The sequence below is a fragment of the Miniopterus schreibersii genome (genome assembly GCF_964146895.1).
Source record: "Miniopterus schreibersii genome assembly, chromosome: 20".
Classification (NCBI taxonomy): Eukaryota; Metazoa; Chordata; class Mammalia; order Chiroptera; family Miniopteridae; genus Miniopterus; species Miniopterus schreibersii.
The window spans coordinates 2448325-2470813 of NC_138122.1; the positions used below are offsets into that span (position 1 = coordinate 2448325).

Consider the following 22489-nt stretch of genomic DNA (forward strand, 5'->3'; position numbering starts at 1 on the left):
GCTGGATTTTGTCAAGTTTTTTCTGCATCTATTGATATAATTATATGATTTATATCCTGCACTTCGCGTATGTGACGCATCATGTTAACTGATTTGTGGGTATTGTACCAACCTTGCATCCCAGGAATCAATCCCACTTGATCATGGTGAATGATTTGACATATTGATGAACATGGTTTACTAATACTTTGTTGAGGATTTTTGCATCTATGTTCCAAAGGGACATAGGCTATAATTTTCTTTCTTTATAGTGTCTTTATCTGGTTTTTAAAGCAGGATAGTGCTGGCTCCGTAAAATGAGGCTGGGAGACTTCCATCCTCTTGAAATGTTTGGAACAGTTTGAGGACAGGTGTTAGCTCTTCTTTGAATGTTTGGTGAAATTCAACTGTGAAGGCATCTGGTCCAGGACTTTTGTTTGTTGGTAGTTTTTGGGGTTTTTTATTACTATTTCATTTAGTTGATTGTAATAGATTTGTTTAAATTTTCTCTTTCTTCTTGACTCAGTCTTGGGAGATTGTATGTTTTAGGAATTTATCCATTTTTTCCAGATTGTCCAATTTGTTGGCATATAGTTGTTTGTAATATTTTCTTGTAATTCTTTATAATTCTGTGGTGTTGTAAGTTGTCCTCTTTCATTTATGGTTTTATTTATTTGGATCCTCTCTTTTTCTTGATGAGTCTGGTTAAAGGTGTATCAATCTTGTTTATCTTTTTCAAGAACCAGCTCTTATTGTCATTGATCTCTTGTATTTTTTATACTCTATTAATCTACTGAACCCCGTGGACTGGTTAGCAGAAGGCCCAAGGCACCCCGAGACCTTCCTCTGCCTGCCTTCGCCGGTCAGCTGCATGTTAGGCTGTCATCGTCAGAGCCTCTGGTGAGACGAGAGCAGGTTCTCAGTGAGTCAACAGTTAGGTGGGAGTGGTGTTCACAAGACTGATACAGGTTCAAGCTCAGCAGATGCTGCATCAGAGGCTGCGCAGCAAAAGTTTCAGGGTTCACCAAAGCCAGCTGCCACCTGCTGTGTGCCTGCTAACCTTTGTTTTGGGGCATAGTCTCAGGGATGTGAAGGTGAGGCCAGCAGCGTTCATCAGGCCCAATGAGGCCAGGATTTGGCCATGTGAAGGGAAGGCTCTGCACAGGAAAGGGTAGTGCCAGTGGGGCTAGGGAGGTGAGGGAAAGATGGCCCATGCCACAGAGCCACACAACTTAGTATCTCCCTGAAGCCGTCTGGACACTTCAGAGCCGTCCAAGGGTGTGTGCACTGAGGGCCTAGGCTGGCATGAGCTCGGCAGGGCTGGATAACAGGGAGTGGAGAGGTGTGACTATTGCATTCCTCCAGCCTGATGCTATATGGAGGACAGTGCTCGCCCCAGGAAAGATGCTGTGAGCCGTGTGAAAGAGGGACTCAGCACAGGGATCTTGGTGGCTGTCCCTTCCACTCTCTCTTGGCAGCCACACTCAATTCCACATTTGCTCCAATCCGCTCTCCCTCTGTGGCAGTCCAGGGTAAGTGGCTGCAAATGAGATTTTGTGTGTTTAGCTCTTTGAGAGGGTTCCTGTGTTTCTTAGCAGACTCCTGCCTCTTCCTGGTCGACAGAATCCTTGCTGATTTTCACAGCCAGATGTTATGTGGGCTCCTCTTTCCAGCTCTGGTGCTGTGGGCTGGGGAGCCAGGCACAGGGTTGAGACCCACACTCTTCAGGGGGACCTTTGCAGCCGAGACATTCCTCTGGGATCTCAGCCACCACCCTTGGGCCCAGCCCTTTTCATGTCTCTGCCCTGCCTGCAGTCCTGATGTGGCTTCTCTGTAAACCCTTGGTTATGAGACTCTTCGGCTGGTCTTCAGCTGGTTATTCAGGTTGACTGCTCTATAATTTAGTTGTTATTCCAGTTTGATTCTAGGAGAAGGTGAGAGAAGCTTCCACCTCCTCCACTGCCATCTTGGGTCCCCCTGTGCTCCCATAATTCCGGTGCATAGTTTTATTTTTGAATACCACATTCTAAGATATTTATGTACTTACAAGTTTGTTTCCCTGAGGGTGGGGACTCACGCATGGATGCCCAACACCAAGCACAGTACCGAGCACAAAGAGTGACCAATCAATACATGTTAGGTAGTCAAATGGGAAAGGCTGCTGCTCCGTGTGGCAGATTCTCTGCAAAGAACGGAGCATTTTCAAAGGATCCACTGGCCTCAATATACGCAGCCTCACCAGAGTTCCCTACTGCTCACCCTGTGCTGACCTCTCTGCACCCCAGGCCTGGCCCTCCTGCCTCGCTGGGCCATCCTCCTACAACAGGAGTCACAGCTGTTCACTTCGGTGAACCAACCCTGTGCCAAATGCAGTGTCCTAAACTTAATGGTTATGTAAGAAACTCCTGAGGATATTTACCACTTGTGGAAAAGTCACAGAAGCCGCTAGGACGTGCCCTAGCATACCCACGGAGCCAAGATTCGAAGCATGTGGCCAGGATAGCTGTGCAGCTTCTTCAGGACACTTACCCACTAGTCTTGCTTGCATACATCCAAACACAGTGATGGGAGCATCCTTCTCGTAATCCCGGAAGCCACCACTCCGCTGAGGTAAGCTGTGAGGCATGTTCAGGTTGGTGCGGATGTAGCGGCCTAGAGAAAGTCATGCAAAGGCCATGTGAGTTCTTGTTTCTTTAGGACTTCCACTGCTGATCCTGACAGCCTGTTTCCGTTGGCCAAAGAGACTAAATTGAGCTCTCTAGAAAATATCAAGGCTGACACTTTTCCTTTGTTAGAATGTCTTGAAATCCACCCCTCTATTCTGCTGACAAAAGTGCCAAGAGATAGGTTTTAAGTGAAAACAGTAGCCAGGTGCTCTAACATGGGGCCTCCTCTGCTATCTAAGCCTCCCTATGTGAAACATGCCACTCAAGTGAAAACGGAACCACTGTGAATGTGGGTGAATTAAGGGTGGGGACTCTGGCCACGGAATCAAGATGCCTGTCCCTGCCTCTGACTGCCATATGACTGTGGGCAAAACATTTGCCCTTTGGTCCCTGGTGTCCCAGTTTATAGAATGGAGACAAGAACACTTACCGCTTCCCTTGCACTCAAGACAATAGGGAAGGATTATGAATGTAACACATCACAGGCTTTTCTACAGCCACCTAACCATAAATGACTCCATCCCCATAAACGTGGCTTGACTGTGCCCCCTGGAGGCCATGATCAGTACAGCAACGCTGAGCAGCCAACCCACTACTGGCTCACCTTTGGCATCGAAGCACTGGGATAGCCAGTACTTCCCAAACACGACATCCATCCTCTCGCCATGCCGACACACAAAGAGGCATCTCTTCTGGGGGCCAGGCTGGCTGCTGACCCTCAGAGGCTGCAGATAAAGAAAGGCTATTAGTGAGAAAACATGAGAAAGCAGGTATGTCCTGGTGCCAGGTGAGCTGAGCTCTAGAGCAGGCTCTGCTAATGTAAGACTTGGTCTATCTATAAACTGGGGGGGGGGGGCAGGACTCATCCTACAGACCTGAAGTTAGTTTGAGGCTCAAGTGAGATGACTTGCAGGTGCTGTGAAAAGTGAGAAGGGTGAGGAAGATGGTAGTGTCTCTGTTGCTGCTGTTAATAGGAGTGGTGTTGGTCAACACTAACACATGGGCACCAGCCGAGCTGCAGCTCAGAGGGAAAACTAGTCAGCATGTAGAGAAAGCCATCAGAGGAACAGTGTCCTCCCCTAGAGGGAAGCTTCATCAGCCGCTTCAGGGAGCCAGAACCTTTATCACCACAAACACGTCTGCCTTCTCTCTAAGGTGTCCTGGTTTCCTGCACAATGAGGTCCTGCCTTCCTACTCTGATCATCAGGCTCTGCCGTCCTACTGCAGACACGCTGGTGCTCCCAGAAATGGTTCTGGGAGGACAACTGCTGCTTCTGGGCAATGAAATGGGCAGGTCTAGTCCACGGCACGTCCAAATGAAGGGTCTATGCCACCAGGGGGACATGACGGATGTTTCCATCTGCCTTCTCTCTGAGTCAGCCATCCCCAGTTTCCCTGTCTCCCAGCTTCACGACGGCTACATTCACTCTAGTTCCTGGCTGCTCTGAGAAAATTAATGGATGGCCGTGGCATGGTCTCCCCATCTCTTCCTTACTGTTTCTAATTCAAGCCCTGGGCTCTGGCCAACGCCATCTAGTCCCTTGGTCCTCAACATGCTTGAACATTCAACTCGCCTCTGTATTGTTCAAACTACTCTTCACTCAGCACATTTTCTGGCAGATATTGAGCACCGTAACACACACCAGCACTCGCTATGCTCTGGGTACTGTGCTGAGAGCCCTAATCTTTCCTGTAATGTTTCTCATTCAAGTATAATCGACATGCAATATTATATTGGTTTCACGTGTACAACATAGTGATTCGACATTTATGTACCTCATGGTGTGATCACCATGATGTACCTAGTAACATCGGTCACCATACAAAGCTATGATATGAGTTACTATATTACATTTCCAGAACTTATTTATAACTGGAATCTGTACCTCCTACTAGTCTTCACCTTTCCCACCCGTCCCCCCACCCTATTTCCTGTGGAGCAGGTCCCCCCATCAGTGCTACTCAGATAATGTGTCCTCTCTGTGGAAGAGCCTTCCTTCCAGCCCGGCCCCACATGCTGGCAGTCCTGCTCAGGAGCACCCCTCTCGTTCTCCCTAGCCTCCAGGTTTGTAGACATCAGGGGGCCCACACTTAGTAAACAGATGCTCAGTGGGTCTCGAGTGCCGCTGAGGAAGTCCTGGTGGAGAGCCTCACCTGTGTGGGCTGGCAGATGATGGTCAGGGGGGCCACCTCCCCCAGGCCCTGGTCCTCATATGGCCGCCTGTCCAAAATGCCGTCACCAAATGAGAGCACGCTGGAAGATGACGTGTTTAAGATCGAGTAGGAACTGCAGACGAAGATGAGGAAGATGTTAACTGCGCCGGCCAGTTGTCAGCACCGCGTCCGGGACTGGTGGGCTGTGGGCACTGGCAGGATGTACCCCCTGGGCAGCACAGTGTGGGAAAGCCGAGAGGACCCCACTGCTGGGGAGCAGCATCCTGCATTATACTGAAGCCTTGCAGTTGATAAATTAAGGGTGCATGGATTTCGCTACTTGGAATAGATGAATTCATCCCTTGGGGCAAGGACAGGGACTGTGATTTCCTGCTTATTAAGATGCCACAGGCATGGTTGGCACCAAAGTCAACTTAAAGAATAACAAAGGTCAGTTCTGTACCACTGTTTCCGGCTATTTTTCTGGCTCAAAGGCAAGAAATAATTCCTGTTGCCTTTTTTTTTAATATATCTTTATTGATTTCAGAGAGAGGAAAGGAAAGGGAGAGACAGAGATAGAAACATCAATGATGAGAGAATCACTGATCGAGCCCGCAACCCAGGCATGTGCCCTGACCGGGAATCGAAGCCCAAGCGCCTGGATCCTAGGTCAATGCTCAACCGCTGAGCCACGCCAGGCCGGGCCAATTCCTGTTGCTTTTAATCTTTTCCATGATGGTTTCCATCTGAACTCACAAATTACAGGGAGCATTTTACTGTTGAGCAAACCTTGGGGCCACACCCCCTATTCTACCTTCCTCAGTCTCCAAACCCCTTCCTACCCCTCAACAAGATCATGTTACTACAGAAGAGGTTATTCTCACCAGATGTGCAGAGCTGTGAGCCAAGAGCTCTCATTTCTGGGTGGGGCACTGAACTACAGAAGCCCCAAAGAGGTCTTGCTAAAGGGAGGCAGCAAATCATGCTATGTTTAAATTATTTTGATTAATCAAGGCCTCCAAAAAGTTTTATCTAATGAACACTGCAATTTAAATATGGCATTAGGCAAATCCTGTGACCATCTCCTTCCGTATCCCTGGGCGGTATCAGGGAGGGCATTTAAATTCTAGATTCTCACTTTTTACAAGTAGGGCAGCCACAGGTCCCAGTCTTCCCAGCCCAGTCCTGGTTTGTATCTGCTGACCCAGCAATCTGCACAGTTTAACGTCTGCTCTGGATGTGTATTTTTAACACAGTATTATTCTTAGAATTTTAATTTTAAAAAGAACTTTTTATAGTCACCAATATAATAAAGATAACTGGTTGTCAGTAAAAATTCTTCCAAAACCTGTATGATTTTAATAATTTTGCACCCCTTTTACTCTCCAGGGCGTCCCTTTCTTTAACTGTAAATAGTCACCTTCCTCATACACAAAGGTCACTGAAGCTTCAAACCCTAAACAAGTGATGCTTCAACCCTTGAGGGTGTTGGAATCCCTAGGGGAGATTTAAAACACACACACTGGGCCCCACTCCTCACGGGTCAGGACTCAGCAGGTCTGGGTTGGGATCCAGGAGCCCACAGCTTAGCAAAGCTGTGTCGGTCAGTATGACATGTGGCCAAATCAGATCTATTTTGGTAAAATTTAAGCAACTGCACACCAAAGAAACCTCATGCCATCCGCAGAGTTTAAGAGACCAGCTGTTCTCTTTTGTTTTAAACCGAGACCCTCCCAACATCAGTTAAACTCAGGTTCACTCTCTGACTCATTAGAGCATTAGGCCCAAAATGCCTGGATGGCATCGTCCCGGCATCGTGTTTGCGCCTGCCCCTAACCCCTTCCTTTGTCGCTGTGAGGACACTGACAGATTCCCTTCTCCCTCGCCCGCAGTCGGGTCCCAAGGAGAACGCCAACCTCCTTCTCCTGTCACTGTAACAGGACTTGACTCCCTCGGAGACAGCTGGGCCGTCAGCTCCAGGAGGACAAGTCAGATGCTCTCTGCTGAGAGCAGCGGAGGGAAGGGGCAGAACCTGACACCGGAACACTTCCCAAGTGCCAGGAAGACAGTGGCCTTCCCTAGGGCACACCGGGCGGAGCATAAGCGCAGAGGACCCAACGGGGCCTCCCCAGCTGAAGTGTCTGGGGATACTCAGAACCAGGCAAGACGCTCTAATAAAGGGCGGGAGGAGTCTTTCCTCAGGCCGGACTCGGAGCTGAGGACAGGGCAGGAAGAAGTGAAGGTCCCAGGCCCCACGTCTCACGTGCTGGTGAGTGTCCTCCCTCCCCAGTGTCCCATCACGCCAGCCACGTCACACTCAAGCCCCCCACCCCCGGTTAGAGGCGGGGGCCTGCCTCCCTGAGCCATTTCCACCTCTGTGGTTACGCAGAAAGTGCAAGTCTTCTACAGGATCCCTTTTGGAGAAGAGACATTTGATTTGAGAAGATGTAAAGAGACTAGAAAACACAAGTTAGGAAAAAGAAACCCGTCAGGCTGAAGACTGCTTCAGATCCAGTGCTGTCAGGTGGGCGACGCTGACCCACGTAAAGCCCTAAAGCCGAGTCCTGGACTGCAGGCTTCCCAACGCCCTGTGAGCCAACGCAATGAATCGCGCCTTCATCACAGAGCAGCCAACAGGCTCGGAGAGGAGTGGAACTGGCCAAGGTCACACAGCTAGTATGTGGGAGAGTTAGGATTTGAACTGAAGACTATTGGAAGAAAAACTTGAATTCTCAGTTACCACGTCCTGACACCTAACAGCATTTCCCCACTCTCAGCAGGGCTGGAGGCAAAAGCTGGTAGTTCAGTGTCAGACATGGTTCCCAGAAAAAGTCACCGGTAACGTCTCGAGATAGAAGGAGACGGCACACACACCTCCCTGTGGCCCATGGACTGGAGTCACTGAGGCTCAGCCCCTGGTCAGCCTGAGCTCCAGTCTGGGCAGGAGTGGGCTGGGGCAGGGCTCTGGGCAGATAGCGGATTCTCACGCTCCTCCCCCGACACAAGCCCACGTCTAAGAAAGTGACCTAAGAGCTGTGGTCATCCCACAAAGGATCCTAGTTCTCCAGTTACGCATCTCACGCCTCACTTGGTTTCAAGGGATAAAAGGGTAACTTTGGAAACCAAACTTATTTTCATATTCGGAATAATTTCTGCAAAAGCAAATGTCTGGGGAACATGAGGCAGCTTCGACCCTCCCACTTACGCCACATACTGTTGGGAGGAGGGAGGCGTTTCAGGGACCTGGATGGTTAAGGGACATGTTCTTTCCCATCTCTGGTTTGTGGCTTGTCTGCTTGCTGCTAACCGGCGGGGCAAAACACTCACTGAAATTGCATCTGCTTCTCTTTCGTGGTGACCGTGACAATGCCAGACACCGCGTGGCTGTGCCCAGAGCTTCCGCTCTCAGCCACGCTGGCACGTGGCACGAACAAGTGGGAGGAAAACAGACCGCAGCACACACTGGCGGACGCCTGCCTGTGCCAGGGAAGGCTGGCTTTGACCTGCTCTGAGAGAAAGTGCCCTTATTCTGTTTTATCGGGACAAGCTGGCCACACTACACAGGCCACTCGGGTGTGAACAGTCGGCTTAGTGAGGCATGAGTGGAGTCATCACTCCAGAGACAACCGGGGGGCCAGTGTCTTTTTCAGGCTCCGGCAGTGGCCCATTTCCTCAAGCACGCTCTGTCTTCTAGGCATTCGTGTGCTGAGTCTGAGGACTTGCTCAGAGTCACCTACTGAGTGAGGGGGTTTAGATCTCCTGACACCCGCACTCTCGTGACTGGCCTGGCTGGTGCAGTGGGAATGAGCCCAGCTGCTCTGGGGAGGCAGCCGACTCTGATCAATGACCCAGGATAAAGCAGACAGAACCTGAAAGCCGTGAAGACTCAGGGCCAATGACCCACACTTCAGCCATAGAGACGGACCCCCAGCAGCCTCAGCTTAGGCTCTGACCTGCAACCAGATGGACGCTTAGAGCAAACGGGGCAGGAAGGGCGATCCACCGCTCGTCTCGCCCGGGCCCAAGTCAACTCGTTCCCGGGAACCAGGAGCCCACAGGGCTTCCTTCCCCGTGGACTTCTTCACAGTGACAGCTGCCCTGTGTGTCCAGGACTCAGCCCACTTCCCCACTGCCTCCTGAAAGTCTGCAATGTTTTCAAAACAGCAGGCGAAGACCTTCAAGGCAGCTCACCTATGGAATATCCAGGTGCTGCACTCGTCGGCCTTGGTGACGTAGTTCTCAGGCAGGAGTCCGGAGCAGCCGCTGGTCAAGGACGTGCCGTAGACCCACCCCTCACTGGTGCTGGTCTGCTCCACGGGGGACGTGAAGATGAAGTCCCCGGGGACCAGCTCCAGCTCATCTTCGTTCTGCGGGCTGTAGGGGTAGATCACCTGCAGTGTCTGAAAGAGAGGGTAAGTGAGGCCTCACCCGAGTGCCTCCGGGGCAGGCCTACGTCCTGCTTTCACCTGCAGGGGGCTCAGGCTGATGCAAGGACTTCAGAGGGGGAGCTTCATCAGGAGCAGTAACAAATGAGCTTTAACAAGTAAGAGACAAAAGAGGCCGAGTTATTTTTAGAAAATAATTCATTTGATCGCTGCTGCCTCTTCCCCTTGGTGCCAGCCGAGCACAATGTGGGTCAGGCAGAAAAGCAGTCACCCTCGGAGCCCACTGGCGACAGTGCTGATGCGAAGGTGTCCTTGGAAGATCCCGTCGCTGCCTCCGTCGCAGAAGGCTGGCTTCTCCCCGTCCTTGCGCACGCAGCGCTCACCGCGCTCTCGGAAAGAAGGGGTCCGATCAGCCACACCTCTTGTTACCTTCAGGGTTCCTTCCAAGTGATTCCAGGTGTCAGAATTCTCAGGATCCAGCCCAGGCTCCTCGCTGTGTCTTCACAGAAGCTCTCATCAAGCGGCTCTGGAGGACACGGCATTCCCTGGGCACTCAGACACCACCACCCGCCCCGGCACTCGGGGCCCATGCCCGCCCGACCTCAGGTCATGGCCGCTGCTCCCGACACGGCCAAATCCACGATGAGGTCGCCTGGTCCAGACCCTGAGGTTCTAACTATTTTTCATATTAAAAGAAATATCTAAAAGAGATGTTAAAAGACTATGTAAACCTTAAAAAGCCAGTTGTCCTGCTGTTGAAAAGCTAAAAAACAAAAGTGTTTAATAAATGTAGTTAAACTGGACGACAAATTTTTCATCGAACTATGTATCTTTTTGTGGGTGGGGTACCGGCTTTATTGCTCAGAATCTCGGAACTCTGGTTTCAGCTCTGGTCCCAAATTCCTATTTGGCTCTGGACCAGCCACTTGATCCCTTCGTGTCTCAGGAATAAAAGGACAATATTACTCTTCAGAGATGGAAGATGGCACAGGCTTGTCCTGAAACAGTGTTGATCCCTCAAAACAGCGATGCCAGGACCACGCCGATCGTCGCTGGCTCGAGCTCTCGGTGTCTGGTCTGCGCTTCCACCTCACGAGTGCCTGTCATCTCGCCTGCTGGACTCAGAGCTCCTGAGGACAGTGCCACATTTGAAAACCTGGTGTGTGTCATGGTTGGTGCCACACATGCTGTAGGTAGTCAGCAGGCGTCTGTTGCTTGTGTTCACAGACTTATTTATGAGTATTGATGTGTTCTCACCAAAGGTCAGGAAGATGTCTGCTCTCTATTAACACCATGAATTGATATAAATTTAAAGTGTTTCCAACATACTTTCCTATCTGTTCTCCCCTTTTGTTTCCATATCGTTCCAATAAGGTGGCTGGGCAGACAGCACAGTGGGGCTATCACACGGAGGAGCCACCTGGCACTCGGAGAGGAAGGATGCAAGCTCACAGCTTCCTCGTGAGCTGGGCAGATCCTGGACAAAGTCCTGGGCCCGCTGAGTCCCGGTCTGGTCCTGCCTCACCGCCTTCCCTCGGTACCCACCACTCACCCCTGCAGCGAGCAGCAAGGGCTCCCGGTTGTGACCGCACCCTTGCACCGCAGCTAGTGTCAGGAGCCACAGTGAGACATTACCTCATGGTTAGCAAATCGGATGTCCCGGGAGAATATGGTGGCCACCCAGTCGCACCCTAGTTTGACATCAATGTTCTGGGCTAGTTTCTCCAGGGTGGGTAGGTGGCTGGCTTGGAAGTGGTAAGCCAGGGTCACATGCAGCTGCTTCTTGTGAGGTTCCACGTGTACTTCTGGAAAAGGAAGGAAACAGGCCGTTGTCAGAACACAGTAATCCTAGCAGTGGTGGAGACTATTGAAGAGCACAGAATTCTCCCTCCCCGAGAACAAAAGGGAGCCCCGCTGTCTTTCATAGCAGCAGGGTGGGGGTAACCAACCCTGAATCAACCCACAATTTGAGAGATAAAGAGCAGCACATCTGCAGGAGCTGTGGCTCGGCTCAGAGGCAGTCATTTTGGCTGGCCCCTCCCCACGAAAACTGCGATTATGACCGGCCCCACCACTCAGATGAGAAAATCGAGGCCTAAGGGATGAGCTAATTTGTGTAGAAATAAAGCAAATTTTGTAATGGTGAGATTCTCAAAGCTATACTGCCTTTGTTTTGAAATCAAGTCTCTTAGCTTCTGAGTGGCTCTGATGGAGAAATGAAGGAAAAAGAGACTATTTTCAAAGTTTAAAACACGGTTTCTCAACAGCATTTGGGTCAAATAAGTCTTTATTGTGGGCGCACTGTGGGCGCTGTCCTGTGTGCATTGTAGGGCTTTTAGCTGAATCGGCGGCCCCTGCCCACTAGATGCCAGTAGCAGCACCCCCAAGTTGTGACAACCCAAAATGACTGCAGACATTGCCGAATGCCCCCTCGGGGAAAAAGTGCCCTGGTTGAGAATCACTGGTTTAGAGTAGACAGACTGTTATTCTAAGACACCCTAGAAAACAAAACAAGACCAACCTGCCTACCTCTGAGGGAATGGCTTTAATTTCTCTTTTGTATGTCTCTATGTGGGGGATGCATCTACTGTCCAAGCTAGACATAAGGACGGTGCAACTAGAGGGAATTTGGGGAACCTGAGAAATTAAAGGGCTTGCTCAAGTCACGCCGAGAGGGAAGCACAGGTGGATCTTTCGGTTTTGAGTGCCTTCTGTGTTGCACTGCACAGCATCCCTCGGTGCCGGCCCCTAGGCAAGGGCTTCACGTCTTTCCGCTCTGTATCCTGTGCGCAGCACATGATTAAATGAATACATACACATGGATCTCCTTACGGGGGTAACACTAAACCTACCTGCTGAAGGAATCTGGGTGTGCCAAAAATTCTAGAATGCCACGCACGAGCTCAAGGGCAAAGCCACGATGGGGCCACGATGGCCTGCTTTCAGGCTGCAAGGAGCCGGCCAGCCACAGGCAGGCCGCGCAGTTCTCCCTGTCACCCGCAGGGGCCGCTCGAGGCAGAGGCAGAGAGGCCCGGCTGCTGGGAGGAGCAGGCTCTCCCCTCCCACCGGGAAGGCAGGCGGGGCCCAGTCAGCGCCTGGGGCTCAGACCTGCTGCTCTCACTCGGGAAGGATCCGGGTTTTGTGGCTACAGCATTAGTTTTGGTTTGGGGGAGAGTTTTAGTGGTTTTGACAAAGCTGCTGTGGGATGAAAAGGAGCCATTTCCCTGAGAGAGACTGTTAGACACAGGAAATCAGTTTCCTCTTCCCTCTGCCCTTTCCTGAAACATTAAGGTCCTTGAAGTGACAGGCTCCCGAGGAAGAAAGGGCGCCTGGGGAGGGGCGACGGAGGCCCCACTGGGGAGCAGAGAGGTCTGGACGGCTGGCGTCCCTGAGAGCCTCCCGGCCCCTCGGGGTGCTGGGCCCTCGTCCCTCTTCCTGGAGCCCCCAGCACTGTTTGGGCTTCTCCAGTGAAGGATCCAGAGCACAAAGTCCCTAGTTGGGGATGAACAGCAGCAAGGAACAAAGGCAGGTGAGGTACAGGCCAAGGGTCAGGAGAGCAAGGGACAAAACAGGGGCTTTCCTGAGGCCCCTCCTGGCTCTGGTCCTCCACGCAGGGTGGCGCTGGCAGGCTCGGGTCCCCCCCTTTGCACCCATCACTCAGCCTGAGCTGTGCCTCCACCCTGAGCTCTGCTCAGGAGGCCTCTAGGCCACCCTCTGCCTGCTCCTGCTGGTGCCTGTGGCCTCCCCCAGGCCCCTCCTCAGTCTGAGATCGAGGGGACTGTGTGAGGGTCCCTCCCTGAGGGTGGAGCCACTCTGCCCACCAGGGCCTCTCTCTCCTCAGTCAGGAGTCGGCTCCCAGCTGTGCGTCCGCCTGGGAGAAACCTCTTCTGACTGTGGCATTCCTAAGGGCCCTAAGGGCAAACCACAGCCAGCAGGTGTTTAGTGGGCACTGCTGCGTTTACCTCCTAATTCTGAAGGGGGCCACAATGGAGTAAGTTTACAGCTCAGTGGGGAACAGTTAACTTGAACTTGGGTGTTAGGGAGTAGGCGCTGGACATGATCTCAGGACAGTCAGCACAATAGTTTAATATTTTTGAAGGGGAGCCACAGAGAGTGGGTGTGCTCCCGCCCCTCCCCCTCCGACTCCATCCCACCCTTCCCCAATCTCCGCTCCCCGCCCACCATCCTCGCACCGACCGCTGGCAGGCAGCTGGCTGGCTCACCGGTTTTCGATGCAGCCTCCGCAGCAAAGTCGGCGGCAAACTTCTTGAGGATCTCAGCGCTGTCCTCCTTCACGAAGAGGCCGATGAAGTTGGAGGAGGTGTAGAGCTCCAGGGGCAGGGGGGCCGAGAACTTACACTTCCAGCGACTGACGGTGGCCTGCAGGGCTTCCCCCAGGGCGTCCACCTTGCTGTCCTCACACTGGAAGGGGAGAGCAGGCTTCACTCAGACAGGGGAGGTGCATGTCTGCTGCTCGTCAACACTGGCATCCCCTGCCGGGTGCCATTACTAAACCATCCCTGTCTGTGAGGGGCAGGACACTGCTCGCTCCCAGCTGTCTGGAGATGGACTGCCCAGCTGGTGGATTAAACTGGGGCATGGACAACATCTTACCCCTCTCCCTGCTCGATGTGACCCTCTGAGCCCAGCCAGAACCAGGAGATCTGGTCCAGCACAAAGGAAAGAATGGATGGATGTACTTGGAGAAAATACAGTATCCGAGGATAAATTCCCATGTGTTTTCTACTGTTTTGCATCCTCTGTGCTTTTTCTATTCCTCTTAGATGATTGAAAGTTGACTGTACTTCCAGTCCTGTGACAGTGGGACGGGCGAAGCCCAGGGAGCAGTGACTCACCCTCCTCCCTCCCCAGAGCTCCGGGAGGAAGGCGCGGGATGTCTACAAGGGAAAGGTTTGGAGAAGGAGCCTGTGATGACTAAGAGGAAACGATAATCATTTTAATTTTCAGAGTGACTGGTAAGAGAGAAAGTGTTAGGAACATATTTTTATGGAGAGAGAGAACAAACAAAATGCCCTCTCACAGTGGCACCGCCCGCGTGCTTGAATACACCTGTATAAATCCTTTCCTCACCGCCGCTGGGCGCCCAGGAGCTGGGCACGGGCCGGTGCCCGCCCGTCCCCGGGAGGCCCGCGGGCACCCCGCCCGGACGGTGGCCACGCCCCAGTCGCCTTCCCGCCCCTAGACCACGGTTCTCGTCCCACGTCCCAAGCGCTCTAACTTCTACCCTCCCCTCGAGTGGAGAGGCCGACAACAGAGCCGGGAGGCCGGACAGCGCAGCCATTCCCGCCGGCCCTGGCCCGGGCCTCCTGGGCCTCCGCAGGATTAGAACCCGGAGCCGAGGGCGGTCGCCGCGGGCTCGCTCCTGGGCGGCCCACCCACGGCTCGGAGCCCTTGGCTACTTCTGCCAGTTCCCGGGTCTTCCCACCCACCGCGACTGTGGGTCCCAGAAGGCGGGGGGCTCACCATGAAGAACTGGCAGAGGGTGATGTGCGGGAAGATGTTGTGCGCCTTGTTCCTGCCGCACACCTGCTTGGACTGCTGCCAGAAGTCGGAGAGCTTCTGCGCCAGCGGCCCCGTGGGGCGCAGGTAGAGCACGTACTCCCGGGGCAGCGGGTCGTCCAGGAAGGGGTCGCCCACGTGGGAGAACAGCCTGCGGGGAGGGCGCCCGCTCAGACGCGGCCCAGCGGTGCCCCGAGGCTTCCACTTGGGGCTTAAGACCCGGCCCTCGGCCCCGGCCTTGGTAGCCACCCCCGGGCAGCGCCCTGCCAGTCCTGGAGCATCTGCAGCGCCGCCCTGAACCACCCAGGTCGCTCCCCAGGAGGCACCCTCGGTAAGCCCGAGTCCTTTCCTAACCCCAGGGCAGCTGCAGGGGCCCCTCCGGGTCAGTCTGTGGCTAAACCCCTGCGCCCCGGAAAGACGAGGGCAGCTGGGAGCCGCTCTGGGAGTGACGCCCTCAAAGGTCAGGAGGCTTTTCTGGGTTGATCTGCGGGCGTCCACGTGCTTACATTGCAACCAAGCGGCTGGGGGAGGCGGCCCCTGGATGGGGAGCGACTCCGGGCACCGCTGGGGCGTCTGTGCCCATTGTTAGGGAGAAGCACAACCTGGGGCCAGGGCTAGGAGGCAACTGGTTTGATGATGTTCTAGCCACATGGTGCTTCCGCTCATCTCTGCCCCCTCTCTCTAAGGACCCCCCAGGGCCCATTAAAGACGCTGCACACCCCTGCTCATCCACCCCTACTTAGAGTTAATTCCATGTCATTTTCTCAGTTTATTCATCTTATACCAACCAGTCACAGGCTGCCTGCACACTCCTTCCTCCGGTGGACGCCAAGGCCTTTTGTCTGGAAGAAATCAAATTTCCATTGTTAGTATTTTTAGCCTCCTGTCAGCTTCTCTTATTGTATCGGGAGAGCTGAGTGTGACATGAGCAACACCAAGGCCTCCTCGGCGGCAGGGCAGACCTGCAGCAGGACCCCCCGGGGCCATGGGGAGGTATGCGGGCACGTGAGGGATTTCATGGTTAGCACTGGGTCCGCACACAGCCCGGCAGCCATGTAGTTATTTTCCACAGGTTCCACATTAGAGCTTTATTTCTGCTTCCCTAAAGGTTGTCATGTCTTGGTTTTTCCTACTTCATTTTCATGCACTGCTCTCTTAGTGACCCAGATCCCTTACGGAGTGTTGTTTCTTTATTGGCAGCCCCTTGGCGGGTTGCTAGAAAGTAGGGCTAAATGCCCACAGGGACATTTGGTTTGGCTCAATTCTGTGCCTCCTCCCACCCACCTCCAACCACCACCACCAGCCTCAGGCTGGATCCGTGACCTCCAACTATTTCACAGACACCTTCGAGGCTGAGTGGCCAGAGCCTGCTGCTCACTGCGGGAGAAGCCTGACGGGACAGAGCCACCTGTGTGTAGGCACACAGTAGAGCACTGTTGAAGCTTCAGCCTGGGCTCCAGGAGCCAGAGTTCTGGGTCTGTACCCAGCTCTGCTGCTCACCATCCATTCACTCAAGAAATACTCTCCATGAGGGTAGAGATCATCTGTGACCCAAGTTCTTCATTCTACACAGGGAAATTGGGGGAAGGAAGGAACGTGCTGAGGGCATCCTGGCGCAGGTGATGGCTGAGCAGAGGCCAGACTATTCTCTGTTCCACAGCCCAAAGGTAAGTGAAATGCCTTCTTTTCTGACATGAAAATCTTAGCATAAATACCAAACAACCAGGGCAAAGGAATTTGCACAGCTAAGTAGAAGAATATTATATTAGACAAGCTTACTTTCAGGAAGATGGAGTTAAGAGGAAGCAAGATAGACGCTCGAACCTCTCAGAACAGAATTTCTTGGGACAGATACTGCTGAGGACAATACTGGAGAACAAGTACCCCCCCTTCCCACACCTGGATAAGGAGCTTACTGCACCCCTGCTTCCTTTCCTGTTCACTAGGCAATCAGAGACCACACATCTTGCCCTTTCTTTGGATCCAGAAGACATGTACACACAGAAGAATGCAAATCATAGTCTTTTAGAAGTTAGAATCTACTAGGGATTAAATTAATCAAAAAAGACCTATTGTTTCAAAAACAACTGAGAAAAAGAAAACTCATTTGTGGTACAATGTGCTATTTATATAGATGATCCAATTTCTTTTTTGTATGCCATTCCCCCAGTGAAATATACCCTACTGAAATTTATTTTTCTTTAAGCACTAGGAGCATCCTCTGGAAATGAAAGGTCTAATTAAGTCCTGGTCTCTGTAACTCATAAGACAACTTTTGGAGAGGGTTCAAAACTACAACTGAGAAAGATAATGAAAGGTTTGGATGATAAGGCTATGATAAAAGTTTATGGAAGTCCAAATTTTTCTTTCTAAAGAAGACAAGTCTGAGAGGTCTTCAGTTTTCTGGGAGTAACACCTATCCTTCTGAAACTATTCCAAAAAATTCAAGAGGAGCGAAGCCTCCCAGGCTCATTTTATGAGGCCAGCACTATTCTTACAGAACATGACCAAAGACATTACAAAAGTAGAAAATTATAGGCCAATATCCCTGAAGAACAGAGATGCAAAAATCCTCCACAAAATACTAGCAAACCATATTTATCAATATATTAAATAGATCACTCATCATGATCAAGTGGGATTTATTCTTGGGATGCAAGGTTGGCACAATATCCACAAATCAATTAGCATGATGCATCACATACACAAAACGAAGGACAAAAATCACATGAGCACATCAATAGGTGCCGAAACAACATTTAATGAAATTCAGCTCCTGTGTTTGATAAAAACTCTCAGCAAAGTGGGAATAGAAGGAACATACCTCCACATAACAAAGGCCATGCATGACAAGCCCACAGCCAACATCATACTCAACAGGGAAACACTAAAAGCGTTTTCCTCAAGATCAGGAATAAGACAGGGATGTCCACTTTCACCACTCGTACTAAACTTAGTACTGGAAGTCTAGCCACAGCAGTCAGATAAGAAACAGAAATAAAAAGCATCTAAATTGGAAAGGAAGAAGTAAAACTGTCATTATTTGCAGATGACATGATACTGTCATTAGAGAACCCTAAAGACTACACCTAAAAACTACTAGAACTGATAGATGGATTTATTAATTAGCAGGATACAAATAAATATTCAGAAATCAGTTGCATTTTATACACCAATGATGAACTATCAGAAAGAGAAACTAAGCAAATAATCCCATTTTCAGTTGCCTCTAAAAAACAAACAAAAAACCCTCCTAGAAATAAATTTAACCAAGGAGGTAAAAGACCTATACTAAGAAAATTATAAGACACTGAAGAGAGAAACTGAAGAAGATATAAACAAGTGGAAGCATATACCATGTTCAGGGTAGGAAGAATTAACATCATTAAAATGTCCATACTATCCAAAGCAATCTACAGATTCAATGCAATTTCTATCAAAATACCAATGGTATTTTGTTTTTTACAGAAATAGAACAAAAAATCCAAAAATTTATATGGAACCACAAAAGACACTAAATAGTCACAGCGATCTCGAGAAAGATCAACAAAGTTGGAAGAATCACACTATGTGATATCAAACAGTACTACAAGTCTACAGTAATCAAAACAGTGTGGTACTGGCATAAAAGCAGACACACAGATCAGTGGAACAGAATAGAGAGCCCAGAAATAAGTCCATACCTACATGGTCAATTAACATATGTAAAAAAAGACAAGAATATACAATGGGGTAAAGACAGTCTATTCAGTAAATGATATTGGGAAAATTGCACAGATACATACAAAAAATGAAACTAGACCATGTTCTTTCTCTATATACAGGAATAAACTCAATATGGATTAAAGACTTAAATGTAGGACGCGAAACCATAAAACTCCTAGAAGAAAACATAGGCAGTAAACTCTGACATTTTTCTGATATATCTCCTTGAGCAAGGGAAACAAACAAAACAAAACAAAAAGTGAAGAAATGGGACTACATCAAACTAAAACGTTTTTGCACAGCAAAGGAAACCATCAACAAAATGGAAAGACAACCTAGTGAACGGAAGAAGATATTTGCCAGTGATACATCATTCAGTTAAGTAGAAAACGAATTAGCTGAGCTTTCCAAATACTTGAAGTTGTTCTGTCCTTAGCTTTGGATTGATGGCCGAGCGCACTCATGGCCTCAGGGTCTCATTTGCACTCAGCGCACTCATGGCCTCTGGGCATTGGTTCTCTGGGACCAAGGACTTATTTGTGTAGGAAAAGAGAAGATAAAGGGTTAAGTATGTAATCCTCCAAGTGGATGAAGCTCCCTATGCAACCAAAATTAAATATTAAATTTCCTTCTTGTATCTAAGACAATCTCAAAATTAGAAACATTTAATGCTAAGTGTAGGATTTTTAAAAGTGTTCTTAACCTCTAGCATGGCAGTTGTTAAGTTTTCCACACCTAATGCTGAGACTTCAGTTGGCAGAGGGCCCAGTTATTCACATCTCTCATCCTAGGGCTGCTCTAGGCTGGAGGTGGGCAAACTTACGCAGAACCCAAGTCCTATTTTTCCTGGTCGGCGAGTTCAATCACTTAAAGAGGCCACTGTTGCCACCAAGCAAAATGGAGGGATTCTTTTAGGGTGTACTTAAATCACAGACTCTATTTTGTAATGTGGTTTTAGGTAGGAATATCAGAGGCTTTTATTGTGCTCTATGAAGAACCCCCTGCCCAGTGCTGACCTTCACAGGACACTGTACAGCCTGCCCGAGGCCGACGGCTACCCCGAGAACAGCGGGTGAGCAGTGACTTCACATCTGTTTGCCTCTCTGGTGGGAGATATGTAAGCATGAGGAAGTCGGTAGTGACTGAAGACCTGCGTGCACCAGGGACTTACCAGATATAAACCCTCATGACAAACAGTGAACGGGTATTGTTAGGAGCCTCGGGACCTGGGTGGCTCTACCCTCACAGGTTGGTTGTGCCACCTTCTCTGTGGTTGTCCCAACCCAGGGGCTGGTTCTGAAGCTGTGGCTAGTCTGAAGCAGTGAAAGGAGTATACTGAGTAATGGAAGCACTGAGCCCAGAGCATCTCACCAAGCCTTGGGAAGCATCTCAGCTAGTGGCCTCCAAGCTCCCTCTTTGGAAACACAGGGAGAAGTGGCCCCTAAACCTTTTGCTGGGTGTAATCATGGAGATCCGCCCCAGACGCCTGGGATGCTTTTCAGGTTGGAATGGGCTTCTCGGCAGAAGACAGAACGCCCCCATGTGCAGGGATTCCCAGCAGGAGCAGCGGGGTCTGAGGATGAAGTGGATGGACACAAAATAAAGGGCAGACGTGTGTCCAGGCACTGCACTGGCCAGCGGCAGGAGATGCTTACAGAGCTACCAACTTGATCCCCTGATCTCACACCCTGCCCCTCCTCTCATGCACCACTGCCTACCAGCTGAGACTTCAGTCTCCGATTTGGTTACCTCTCATCCACCAGGGGCCAACAAAATCCGTACAGTTTTAGTCCCGCTTTTAATTGATGGTCAGAGGCCAAACCCATGTGGGGGATCATCTGAGGAGCAGCTAAGAGGCACACAAGCAAAGGAGGGCGGAGTGACACTGCAGCTAAGCCTTCCTGGCTTAAGTGGAGTCAAGGACTGGCCCAGTGCTGCAGCTGGTGCCTGCAGGGGCCACAACATGGGCACTGGTTTTCAGGCGCCTTTCCCTGAAGGAGGACTTTTCCCAATTTGGTGCTTTAGCTTTTTTCATCTTCAAAGAGAAGGTGATGAATGTGCACAAGAGGAGGAGAGAAAGAAAGATGGAAGGGTGGGACATTTATAGTGTTCTGAGGTCCCCAGAAGCAACCATAAGTGACAGAGAAACTGATTCCGTGGCTGCCAAGGACATTGAGACCATCCTGATTCCTCCTCCTTGTGACCAGACAACACAGTACTTCCTCCAGTGTTGGACCAAAGGAATCTTCTTGTTTCTACAGACCGTAAGAAGAGGGGATTCAACACTGCCTCCTGATTTCTTAATGGCCCTTGTGCTCAGTAAGTTCTTCCATGTGTCCAACCTCCTTCCACCTGTGCCCAGACTCACGCTACCTTTTCCATACCTGCTAGAGCTGCCACTCTTTGCCTACTTGGCAAGATAGTTTCTTCTGTCACTTTAACACAAGGAATTCCAGCTACTTTTGTCAACAAGGCGAGTGAGATAGGCTTACGAAAAGCCTGGGCAGCTCAGCTTAACACATTCATCTCTGAAGTCTCTGCCCCTTCGCCCCCCCCCCCCGAAGCTGAAGGGAGGCAGTGGAGAGCCTGTCAGTAACTATAAACCATAATGGCCCCGCTCCCTCCTTCGGAGGAAATGAACCTAATGGAGAAGGAGGCATTGATCATAAAGACCCAATTTCAGAATCGAATCTGTCTCCTGGCGATGAGCCTTCCCGTTAGTGGGGCTAATGGCCTGGGCTTTCAGCTGCTGTGGCCAAACATCTAACAATCAGTGGACAGCAAGCCTGTGGGGGGCTGGGGATGCTCCCATGAGCCGGCCAATGGCAGCAAAAATGCTGTGGGGTTTTTTTGTTTTTTTAATAAAACTAATCAGAGAAGGGGAAAAGCTGCTGAGCTACTTGGGGGCCTAAGAAGGACTTCCAGTTGAAAAACTCCAACCTGCCACAACGTCCCTCTTCCCCTCCCATCACAAGACTGGTTCCAACCTGCCAAGAGCCCGGTCAACAGCTCTCCTCAGGGGGTGGCTAGCAGGGAGAATGCTGCTCAGGTTCCCTGATGTTTTTAGGTGGCAGAGCCCAGCAGCCCATGTAGAGAGGCCTTGTTTTGTTTTTGTTAAAAAGGCTGGAGCTCTAGCCTCTGCTGTAGGGAGGCGGCGGTCTGTAATTGGGAAACCGGCCATTAGACCACGGGTAGGGGACAGTAACACACACCTCTCTGCCTCTGCCGCAAGTCTCCCTAGGGTCACAGTGCCTCCCTTCCTCTGGGGTCCATAGGTTTTTGCGGAGGCACCAGTGGAGAGTTCGCAGTATCAAAGGAACACATTTTGGAAGCCAACCTCTTATTAGTTGTGGAAACCGTAAACAAATTAATTATCCAAACATCCATTTTTCAAGTCCTTTAAATCTGGATAAGAGTACCTACACCTTGCGGGGCAGAATGACAATCGACATCAACATCAGGAACATATCTGAGAGCTCAGCATATACTAGATACTTAAAAATAACATCCACACGTCCGCCTACACGCATTACCTATCAGTCTCTGCGGTTCTCCTAGTATGAACGTCTACAAGCTCCATGCTAATAGAAATGTTTCAAGGCTGGGCATCGAAGGCCCAGATCCCTCCTCTGCTGAAATGATCTACAGCCATTCAGGAAGGTCGTGAGGAGTGCTTGGGATCTGGGCAGAGAGAAAGCACTCCAGATAAGGCAATTGCACAAGAAAAGGTGCAGAGGGGAGAGCGCCAGTTGTGGGTGGCTGGTAGAAGTCTGTTGGGCAGCTTTAACTGGAAAGGGGCAGGCAGGGGGTACAGCTTCTGTCAGGAGGAAGTGGGAGTCACGGAGGCTCTGAGCGGCAGAGGGACAACACTTCCAGTACTGGAGGTCCCAAGGAGAGAAGAGACACCCTGAGCTGGGTGTCTACAGTCGTCAGGCACCGGGGAAGGCTAGCCAGGGTCCCCCTTCCTCTAAGAGCCTAAAAGCCTGAAGGACTTGCACTCCCAGGGGCCTTTATTCCCTGCTCTGCAGAGTGATACCATCTCTCCCCACTGAGTTACCCCTCAAGGAACCAGGATAAACC

The 22489-nt window shown here is 50.8% G+C and overlaps 1 protein-coding gene across 2 annotated transcripts in view; it reads right to left on the bottom strand.

Moving 5' to 3' along the window:
* Nucleotides 1-22489, bottom strand: part of UBASH3B (ubiquitin associated and SH3 domain containing B) — a 131808-nt gene that overhangs the window by 20602 nt on the left and 88717 nt on the right. For both annotated transcript variants that reach the window (XM_081122729.1, XM_081122730.1), the window contains exons 2-9: nucleotides 15493-15546; nucleotides 14669-14855; nucleotides 13408-13606; nucleotides 10820-10989; nucleotides 8991-9199; nucleotides 4800-4932; nucleotides 3250-3370; nucleotides 2509-2631 (exon numbers count right to left, since the gene is read on the bottom strand). In XM_081122729.1, coding sequence (XP_080978855.1) covers nucleotides 2509-2631; nucleotides 3250-3370; nucleotides 4800-4932; nucleotides 8991-9199; nucleotides 10820-10989; nucleotides 13408-13606; nucleotides 14669-14855; nucleotides 15493-15546 — 1196 coding nt within the window. The remainder of the gene's footprint in view (nucleotides 1-2508; nucleotides 2632-3249; nucleotides 3371-4799; nucleotides 4933-8990; nucleotides 9200-10819; nucleotides 10990-13407; nucleotides 13607-14668; nucleotides 14856-15492; nucleotides 15547-22489) is intronic.